Genomic DNA, 11,407 nt, shown 5'->3' with positions numbered 1-11,407 from the left:
TATATATTCTGATGCCAACTCAGTAAAAGATAGAAATAAGATGATAATTGTCTAAACAATTTGATATCTTTCTTTCAAATTCAGAAAGATAATTGTTTGCTATTTCCTGATTTTCTGAAATACTTCCTCCTGTATCTATTCGGAGCCACTGCGGTTTTTCAAACATGTTGACAAAAAGATCGCAGCCACTAACTGGAAGCCACAGTTACCGGTTAGATTGACTGGAAGAGTCGACACGGTGACTAAAAGAAACAATTTGACATTTTGTTGAAATTGAGACGAGAGGATTTATGCCAGTCTTGTGTCTGTTGGGCCAATAGGAAGCTACAAACATCCAGCCTGGCTCTCGCCAAAGGGAATCAATAAAACCTCTAAATCTGATTACCTAACTATTAAACAAGTTGTGTGAAGAACTTTTTAAAAATGGAATGTATTAACTGATGTGTTAATTCATATGATGTAGCATCACCTCATGCCAGTGTCTGAGCGCCTCCACTATTCCATGAAGGATTATGATGAATGCGCAACGGTTCAAGGTTCCAGTACAAAATGAACATTACCCTCTGTAAAGGCTTTGCCCGCTGAACCAACTTGTGTATTTTGTGTACCATTAAACCCGTGAGTACTAAAACCGGTGTAACTAATTGCACCCTGGGCTTCGATGGAGTTTGCAGTGCTATGTTGAGGCTCGTCCGCTCTGCCAAGAAAAACAGTGTTTGGCCTGAATTTTGAGATATTTAAACCTGGCGCCCAACGTTCCACGTTGGCTGCAGCTCAGAAACACAGAGAGAAACATTAGACTTCAACAGTTCATCGCGGGTCAAGATGTGCAAATGCATTCTCTCTCTCTCTCTGTGTGTGTGTGTGTGTGTGTGTGTGTGTGTGTGTGTGTGTGTGTGTGTGTGTGTGAAATAAACACACATCCGCCATCTTTTTGAATCTTTCACTTTTCGTCTCTCACTTTTCTATAATCTGTCAGAGAACTGTCCAAGTTCAACAGGATGACTTTGCAATGTCTCCTCGTAATGTGTTCTGCCTTTTCTTCTTTGCTGGTTGAGCTAGCCACTCAAATGCTGCCGACAGCTACCGGCAACTTTGAGGGTGGAAAGTTTTCTTGCGTGTTACTCGGCGCATGTTATGAACCAAGCGCTACGTCATTGACGTCATCATTAACTTTGACCGTTCACTTTGGTTTTCATTGGACCTATATCGCATGCACTCTGATGATGATTGGCTCTTCAACCACTTGTCACGTGTGACGTGATGTACTACACGTCTGTCTGGAAAAAATCTGTGCCAACTGAACTTTTCTGTAGAAACGATTTGAAGCTCACATTCGTTTGCCACTTCCAACCAATCAGGATGCAGTTTACATCCTGGTCTAAGAGGTATGAAGACTTCAGAATCCAATAAAAGTATGTTGATATTGTCATAATAACCAGATGGATTCTTGAGTTACGGCCCAAGAACTTGTGTTGCGCGGTGACCTTGACCTTTAACCTTGTCCTTATGAACGTTTGTGCCAAATTTGAAGAAGTTTTAAGTCATCGTCTGCATGCCACATCATATTCATGTGGCAAAAAAGTGTTTTGAGAGGCGACCTTTAACCTTTGACCAACGAATTGGGATCAGGTCATCCTCCGACTTTAATGAAATTTCCTCTGGGCGTTCCCCATAAATGCATTCGCCCCAAATGTGAATTCACAGTGACCTTGACTCGTGACCTTCGACCAGCCAAATCTGATTAATTCACCCGCGAACGTTTCTGGGAAAATGTGAAGGGATTTCCTTAAAAGAGTTTCCTGAGATATCTCGCTCACGAGAGGTGTGAGGTCACAGTGACCTTGACATTTGACCGCCGAAATCTAATAAGTTCATCCTCGGGGTCCAACTGAACATTTGGACCAAATTTGAAATAGAAATTCCCTCGCGGCGTTGCTGAGATATCGAGTGTTCAGTCATCAAAAGACAGGAGTTGCACGTAGTACTGTAAAAGAGAAAAAAAAAAGTCAAACTTACTGTGAGCGGTCCTGTGGTCCCGTCCTGGCACAGGATCCCGTTTGTCCCTATAATGACCGTGCTGCTTCTGTACCCAGTGGACCTGGAAATCACATGCAAATTGACTTTTACTTTGTGCTAAAACAAATTTAAAGAACCTAAAGCTTCAGCGCTAATAATCTTCATCCATTTCCAATGTTTAATTTTGGCTTTGTGTGGCCATTAGTCAAGGGCATATTGCGGATTCGTGAGGATGAAAGGCACCGCGCCGCGGCACGGGGAGAGAGTTGGGCATCTTTGCCGGAGGAGAGCAAACGGTTTCCTCTTCATTTGTTCAAAGAGCACTTGCTCGCCTTTTTTCCGTCCGCCGTCCCATTGTCCCGGGTTAAAAGCAAGGAAAACACCCCCGCCTCACCTACACCTCTGTCCTCCGCACGCGCACGCGCAATTTTCTTTCATAGGCTGCTGCTGCTGCTGCTGCTGCTGCTGCTGCTCGCAGCTTTGATCTGATAAGAGGCCGGTCCTTGTGAAGGTGGGCGCACTAAATCAAACGGGAGATCACAGACCCACGCATATCAGTGTCAGGCCACTATTGTCCTCTTACACTTAAATCTGAGTGGAAGAGGTTGAAAATAAATACTATTGAGAGGCGGCCGTGGTCCTTTATGTCCTAAAAGCCTGCTGGCGCCCGTTCCCCCCCCTCATGTTCTTCAATTAGACTCAATTAACACGAGCTAGGAGCTGGTCCGAGAACACCCAGGACGGGGATGTGATACATGTGTGCAGCTCTGTAGATGTAATCAAATGGATGTTTACAGTGCATTAGGCTGTCCATGTTGGTTAGCCGTGATTTAAGATAGATGGAGTCATATTTAGCACGCACACACTGGAGAAGACGCGAGAAAATCACGGTCATTTCTTTAATCCTCTTTTATTTGCGCACATGCAATGTTTGCCCTACAATGGCATTTTTTTAAAGTAGTATTTGTAAAAAGTATTCATATACAAAATTGTATAGCGCCAGCGTGTCAACCCATCGTAACCTCACGAGTTACGAGTTTTGCATTTGGACCAGTGCCATTTTGGGTTTCTTTGCAACCGGATGTAGAATTGGGGGAGGGGTCTGTCCAAGACCGGCTGTCAATCACGCTGTATGCACGCTCCAATGTATACGGTGCCTAATCTTCTATTTTACTCTTAAATTAGACCAGTTCACAAAATGAACGTCATACTGTATTGGAGAAGACTTGAAACTAGCGATAAACAAACATCAAGTCCTCCGGAAAAAAGGTTCACTGATGTTATAAAGTGAGAAGTAGGAACATTTCCTTATAGACTTCGATAGAAACTGTCCAGTGAGTCGCCCTCTGCTGGACATTCCAGAGAATACAGGCTTCAGGCACCTTCGCATTGGCTTCATTTTCCAGACCTGGTTAGATTTTAATTTACATTTGATGAATCATTTGTAAAAATAAAAAAAAGCATACTTTCAGTACATTCTAATGTGCTAGGAGCGTTATAGACAGTTTTACAACTACAACTGGAAGGCAGTGGCTGCAGGAAGTAGAGCCTTAGTATTGAAAATGAAAACCTCCTTTACCCCAGTCTTCTTGTATTGTATCGTAAAAAAACAGAGGTGGATGTGATTCTGTTTGTATTCCGTCCGCTGCTTAATCATTGGGTCAGATTCAATGTCTGCTGAAGATGCAGCCCCTGTGAGCCAGAGAGCAAAGACCTACAGCTGTTTATTACAGTGCGGGCGAGCTCGCACCACATTTGACTTTGAGCTAAGTTATTTTATTGCGCCATTGCTGCCAATTTAAAAACTATTTTCATCGCACCTGCTGTAATGGGCCGGGATCGCAGTGGCCTTCTAAGGCAGATATCCCAAACGTGTAAGTAATTTATCACGTGAGCAAAGCAAACGCATTTTATTGTGCCTCCCTTGCAATTTAAAAAAAAAAAACTGACTCGCACTAGGCATTGCGGGCTCGGAATACAGTCGCTCTCCAGGCAGGAATCCAAACTGAATAGAGATTCAGCATATTAAAAGGTGCACGTTCTGAAAATGATTTAATTCTGTAATTACCTTTTACCCAAACACAGGTGCGTTCGACACTCTCACGCGGGGGGTTTTCAGTCTGCCGTGCCCCGATTATCCAGTCGTTTTGTCTACACACACACACACACACACACACACACACACACACACACACACACACACACACACACACACACACACACACACACACACACACACACACACACACACACACACACACACACACACACACACGTGCCTCCTTGCAGCCAAGAAGCTGCTGTAATTTACAAAATGATTTTCCTACAACGTAACGTCAAATGATGTCTCGTTTTCTCGTTTCTTTGAATGGCCCCCATGTCCGCGCACGGACATAAACCCATGATGCAACATCAGACAACGCATGACTGGCAAAGTCATCTTTTCTCTAATTTATAAATAACAAAACAAAGACGCAGCGTTTCGTACCAACAGACATGGTGTGACTGTGACTGTGTGTGTGTGTGTGTGTGTGTGTGTGTACTACCTTGTACAATCCCCTGGAGCCCCTCCTCTTGAGGAGCAGCCAGGACACGGTGATCAATACACATGATAGGGAGCTAATCGCTCTCTGTCAAACCAGCCCCTGCCAGCTACTAATGGCACACACTCACCAGGGAATGTCTCTGAGTGTGTGTGCGCGTGTGTGCGTGTGTGTGTGTGTGTGTGCGTGTGTGTGTGTGTGCGTGCGTTTATGTGCCTTAATGGCAGATTGAGACTCTCTTTAGGGAGTGTTGCTCAAGGTTAGACTCGGGGGACGAGGGGCAATTGACCACACTGTCTGTGACACTGACCCCTCCACTGTCAGCGCATTCATCATCCAGTTGTGACACACACACACACACACCACAAGTACAACAAGTACAGCACACATACTGTATAAAAGGTCCCATTTAAATGTACTTTTAAACACAAAACCAAGAAAAAAAGAACACTTCAGAAATAGGAAAAAAGACCAAGGCAGTATATATTGAAAAAATTATGTTTGGAAAAAATTACTTTTCAGCAGTGAGGGGGAAAATGAGAACACTGGAGCACTTGCGTAGTTGAGCGGCTGAGGTGGAACACAACTGCATGTGTGCAGGAGGAGGAGATAGACAGTAAGATATGTGTGTGTGTGTGTGTGTGTGTGTAGACATCCCATGATGAATGTATGTGTGCATGGATATCGCTCTACAGAATAGCAGTGAATATTGAAAGAAAAGAGTGTGTGTGTCTGTGTGTGCACGCGATACTCCCATGTCTCCACATGAATGAGTGGATGTGGTGGATGGCAGGCAGCTGCAGCAGTGTGATACGCGCCGCACAGATATCAGCGCTGACATTTTGGGCTCCGCTACCCAACCACAGCCCCTTGGGAAAGTGATGGCAACGGCAGTGGCCAAATGCCACACACACACACACACACACACACACACACACACACACACACACACACACACACACACACACACACACACACACACACACACACACACACACACACACACACACACACACACACACACACACACACACACCAGGGCTCAACCAGCTCCCGCCGCCTGTCAATCACGACTTCCTGACACCCGGCCGGAGCCACGCAGCAGTGAACACACCACATGACCCGCGGCCACGAAAGAGCGGCCCAGACGCCGAGCGCTCATCCCCAGCCTGGTCGTCGACCGTCCGGCCGCCACCCGCCAACTCTCCGCGCCTTCATTCCGTCTCCCACCTCTACCTACTCGACGGGATAGCCTCGTCCGCGGAGAGAGAGGAGGACAGGGGAGGGGGATGCGTTACTGCCGACCAGAAGGTTAAGAGTGAAAACAGTGAGACACGCTGAGGGGGGAAAAAAAGTGGCGAGCAGTAAAAGGAAGGAGGGAGGACAAATAGCATGAATTGAAAGAGAAGAGGAAGATAACAGGCAGATACACTCTGGCCCCTCCTCTAGCCTTCTCCCGTGGCACCTCTTGGCCTCCCCCCCCCCCCCCCCCGGGGCCCTCTGGTGTGCTGCTCACTCCATTGTGTCAGCCTTCAGAAGTGCTCAGTTTGAGTGGCAGGCCGTCACAGATCAGTTCCCTGCTAAAGCGGCCCGGCAGGCCGGGGTGACGGGCCAGGAAGGGATCTAAGTGGGGTTTATCAGCGCTTCTTAACGCCTCTCCGGCTCCCTGACACAAAAGAGAGTGGGTATTAAACATCTAAAGCAAACCAAAAAGCGTGAAAGCTCCTTATAGGGCCGCGGGATTGCGGATGTGACTGGGGTCTTTAAAAAAAAAAAAAAAAAAAAAAAGGCCAAGGAAGAAAAATAAGGGGAGGAGGAAAATAAAAAAGAAAAAAAACACCAAAAACGCTTCAGCAGATGGGAAGCATACAGGGAATATACTAATGTTTTCTTCTGTCCTGTGTGGAGAGAGGAGTGGGTGAGAGAGACACATCTGTAGCATCAAGACGGATTTACATAAGTGGAATATATATATATATATATATATATATGTTTTGATCATGAGGCTGAACAATGTAATGGCATTTAAGTATGTATATTCAAAATAGCCATGCACTGCAACTAACGATTCTTTTCATAATCGACTAATCTGCCGATTAATTTCTCGATTAATTGATTCGTTGTTTGGTCCATAAAACGGTGAAAGATGTGTTTCCCAAAACTCCGAGACGACGTTTTGTCCGCACACTAAAGATTTTCAGTTTAACCGTCACAGAGGAGCAGAGAAACCAGAAAATATTCACATTTACGAAGCTGAAATCAGAGAATATTTTCCATAAAAACTTCTTGAAACCGATTAATCGATAAACAAGATAGTTGGCGATTCATATAGTAATCGATTACTAATCGACCAATCGATTCATATAATGTAGCCAATGTAGCTTCTGACGTTACAGCCCAAACGATAAAATCAAGAAGAGCAAGGACCAAGCCACTTTGTAGGAGAAAAATGATTTTCGTCATTGTAGATAATAAAAACAGATTTTCACACCTGCAGTGCGCAGGTCATATGACGCGTCATTGTTATCGTTCCGGCTAATCCACTGGATCTTCATGCGCGTCGCTTCATTTACCTTCAGCATTTTATATACATACAGGTTCATACCTGTGTGCAAACACAACAGGTATAAACATTCATTCATCCCTCTCTCAATCAAGCTCATCAGTGAAAGACGGTGATCGTGATTGAATGTAGGATGTAATGTATTCACATGGCTGAATGTATGGGTATAAATGGAGCAACGAATGTATATTTATGTGGGATTGAATGCATGGTTGGGCTAAATGGATTAATGGAGTATTCACATATGAGGTAGGAAGTAATGTACTTTCAAGGTTGAATATATGTATGTGTAGAAATGGACCAATGAATGTATATTTATTAAGGATTGAACGCATGGGAAGTGGTAAATGGACAAATGAATGTATATATAATGGACTGGATGCATGGATGATTATGTAAGAATGAATGAGTGTTTGTAAGGTATGTTAGGTAGAACAGAACGGATGTTGGTGGGATAGCTCTTTTGCACAAGCACACGTGTGGCAATTTGCACAACTCATTTCCGAGTAGCCCAAATGTTTAGTGTACTTTTGTACTTTTAATGTCTTTTTTTATGTGGTTTGTTGACTGGATGCCTTTGTTGTATGTGGTATGTTGTAGTGTTATTGTTGCAGAGATTTTCCCTACCCTAAATTTCTCCCCTAGGGAGACGAAAAATAAAGTAACTTTGACCTCTGAACTTTGATTTTAAGGAAGCAGAGCTGCGACGTGCGCCGACAGAAAAGTTCTCAGTCAGTGCAATTAAGGCGAGTGCAGCTCGATGACTCATCTGACGCGGCGGCGTCTTTCACATCGGCAGGCGAGACTGTCGCAGCTCATGTCGCTCAGACTAGAAAAACCGTCTGAGTGCTTCGCAGTCAGTCTGACGCGGCCTGCGAGGTGTCCGTCAGTGCGGGCGGCTCCCGTACCTTTTTTTGATTTGATCACCGCGCCATTTCGCAGAGGTAAGTGGATTCCAAAGTAGGCACTCAACTCTCGCAGTGCGCGAGCGGAGCGGCGAGGAGAGGGAACGTCTCTCTGCCGCTGACGGGTCCGCGGGAAAGTCACCGTCCACCCTTCACGTCATGGATTAATGGAGCAGCAAGGTACAGGTTTAATGAAAAAAAGTGACCGCGGAAAACAGACTCGCGGTCTTTCGAGGGAAAACAAACTCAGTTGATCCGAAACGCAAACACGGAACGAAACCCCGAGTGCTGAGCACATAGTCAGGAGGGCGGAGACAGATGGACACAGGTGAGACGCATTCACGGGAAAACGTACAGTGACGGAATATTAAATATTAAAATAAAGCAGGGGACAACAAACTCAAATTGAACTAAGAACTCCGTCCTCTGACGGTGACCCCGGCCCCCTCTCGCCCCTGTTGAAGGGGCCAAGGGGGTTTTGAGGATGTCTCGATTCTGAAGTGGTGAGTTAATGTCCGTTCCTTGACTAAAAATCAACATCTGTGAAAGGCTTCAGACAAAAATTGTAGCTGTGACTTCATTTTTCGTTTACATTTTTAATTCCAATGATAAGCCAACATACGGCTGCGGAAAGGCTCATTCGAAAGGAAGTGGAGCAATGTTTGATTGGCATGATCCTGGCTGCCGATGGTTACATCCGGTCGGCCACTTCTTACGTAACTTTGCTCGGTGTTTCAGTTTCAATGCTGCGTCTTTGACTTCTCTTCACTTCTGTCTTTGTCTTCTCGTTGCAAGTTGCAAGTGGCTCCAACAAATAGGGCGTGGCCTCCAAATGGCAAATGAATAATAAAGGAAAAAAACATTGTTCAAACATGCACGTCAGAAGCCTGGGGCACCCCCCCTCTACATGTGCATTAAGTGTGTGTGTGTAGTACACCAGCGGGGAATGGGGGTGTTTGAGTCAGAAGCCGGCAGGGGTTCAGAATGTGAGGCTTTTTGTAAAGGTCAGTCCGAGACATAACTGCGCGTTTGAGGATGAAACCTGCGAGAGCTACGATGGTTAGGAGAGTAAGGGAGAGGGTCGCCGAGGGGAGACGGGAGTCTGGAGTGAACAAGAACAACTGAAGAACAACAACAGATTATACTTCGGTCCCGCCACATGTCCCACAGCCCGACAGCTGTAGGCGTTGACGGAGCTGCGGTTGCCTGTGTGCGGATATTCCTGCATGTATGACCAATGTTAATGTGCGTGTGTGTGTGTGTGTGTGTGTGTTTGTTTGTGTTTGTTGTCTCTAATCCTCACGTGTTTCTGTCGATCTGTTTTTCCACAGCCTCGCTAATTATGTCATTAGCCGTGAGATTAATACAACAGCTGATTGTTGCTTTGCTGACAGAGGGCAGCGTCGGCCGGGATTACACGGCGGCAAAAGCACCTCCCCCGAGAAACCACCACGGACCTTACAGTGTGTGTGTGTGTGTGTGTGTGTGTGTGTGTGAGTCTGCTGTACACAATAAGCTGTTATCGCACACAGCTCACCACATGTGAGCCACGCAGCCCCATTCCTATGGACCTGAGCCAGTGGTTGATATGAGCGACAGCGAGATTTATGGAGGGTGTCTAATATTCCGGTTTTATGGAATCACATTCATGAGTTCAAGTGAAACGATTTACCCTTAAGAAGGATTTTGGGTTTGAAGACTTAAACAATAGTTTCCAACAACTGTGCGGTACAAGGTATTTCTGAAATTTTTATATTATTATGCAAATTCATTTGTTTGCCTTGGTCCAACATTGTCACCTACAAAAGCGTAGTTTACGTTCACTTCCTATAGATCATATTGTTTAATTGTATTTCTCAGCAAAGTGTACGCCTACATGACATTTTATATTATGTTATATTATATATATTACCATATGACATCAATAAATGGACTGTGCAAAATATTGATAAAGCTAATATCATTTTCACATTGTCACATTTTCATAATGCTTTATTATATATGAGTGGAATTTCATACACTCCAATATTCAGAGGAATCTAGTGGTCATCACATGGTTATCGACATCATTCAAATGGCCAGATTCCACTGAAGGCCACACACAACATGGTTTCAATCACAAAGCCTTCGTCAGCAGATCCTGAGTTGGCATTTACATTTTTCTGTAAAAATTTCAGCTTGGGAAAACGTCTGCGGATGATGACCGTGTGGTGCACCCAGAAGTTCAGCAGCGCCGTAATCACAGTTAGGCAGTAACTGCAGTTTAGTTTCACTGAGGCATATTGCTGTATAATTGGAGAGAAAGAAAGAAAGAAAATTGTGTACTCCATATTTACTGTACAATGTACTGTATTTTCAGTTAGTATTAGCTGTAATGAGTTATTTGAAGAAGGCCTCAACAGCCGGTCAGCACCGGGCAAGACAAAGTTAGTAGACTTGTGTCCTCTTGTGTGCAAATTAATAAGTGGATGTCGATCTGTTCGTAATGTTGACGTCCAAAAAGTCTCTGACCTTTCATTCTCGGTTCAGATGATGCAACCTGGACATCTCCCCTGATGTTCCAGAGACAGGAAGTTTGACGGGATTTTGCCAGCAAACACTTTTTTCATTTTAAGTTCAAAACCACACAGAGAATTCAAGCAGCAAACACTATTTACTTTAGATGGAATGCATTGAAAAAACACGGTGGTTTGATGCTGCACCAGTGACTAAGTCTTCCACTTTTGAGTCTCTGCAGAGCTACACAATAAGGCTTTTGTGTGCGATCCTAGGATCACGTTACTGTACATGCACATGCGACTACTGATACAGTTTTTACCTGCAGACGACAGTTTTTTTTAAAGCATTAAACCGACGTTAACTCTCCACCTGGCGCGGCGCAGCAATTAGCGCTCTCTGTAATGTAATCCACCTGCCGCGTGCGACGCACACTAACGCAGGTTTGTGTGTAGACAAGAGGTCTGGTCAGAGGTGGGCGGATGGAGAGAACAGCTCAGGCTCTGGCAGCTGGCCAGCGACTGTGGCTAACACACTGTAATTACGCTTGGCAACACGCAGCCCACAATAAATATATACGTTTTCCATAAAGCTATGACAATATTGACTGTTTCAGCCCTTAAAATGCAATTAAAGTGGATTCTATGGGTCTAACTGAGTTAGGGACGAGGAAGCGATCGTCCGGTTGAAGAGGTTTTGTCTGTCGGGTTCAAGTTCGTGGTGTCAGAGCCTCAATTTAAGACTTTAAAAATTCAGGGAAAAAAAGGAGAAAACAATATGGCCCACAAACAGAACGCGATGGAGAGGTATTTAAAATTGCAACAGTGCCTTGGAAAGGAGATGCAATGTCCACGTGTGCAATTGTTCATCATCCCAAAACG

The 11,407-nt window shown here is 44.8% G+C and overlaps 1 protein-coding gene across 2 annotated transcripts in view; it reads right to left on the bottom strand.

Annotated features, from left to right (window-relative positions):
• LOC118299900 (endoprotease bli-like) overlaps positions 1–11,407 on the bottom strand; it is a 153,109-nt gene that overhangs the window by 119,109 nt on the left and 22,593 nt on the right. For both annotated transcript variants that reach the window (XM_035624009.2, XM_047335023.1), the window contains exon 4: positions 2,020–2,101. In XM_035624009.2, coding sequence (XP_035479902.2) covers positions 2,020–2,101 — 82 coding nt within the window. The remainder of the gene's footprint in view (positions 1–2,019; positions 2,102–11,407) is intronic.

Source organism: Scophthalmus maximus, chromosome 1 (assembly GCF_022379125.1).
Source record: "Scophthalmus maximus strain ysfricsl-2021 chromosome 1, ASM2237912v1, whole genome shotgun sequence".
Lineage (NCBI taxonomy): Eukaryota > Metazoa > Chordata > Actinopteri > Pleuronectiformes > Scophthalmidae > Scophthalmus > Scophthalmus maximus.
Note: the sequence above shows the minus strand (reverse complement) of the source record. Positions and strands in the feature narration are given on the sequence as shown.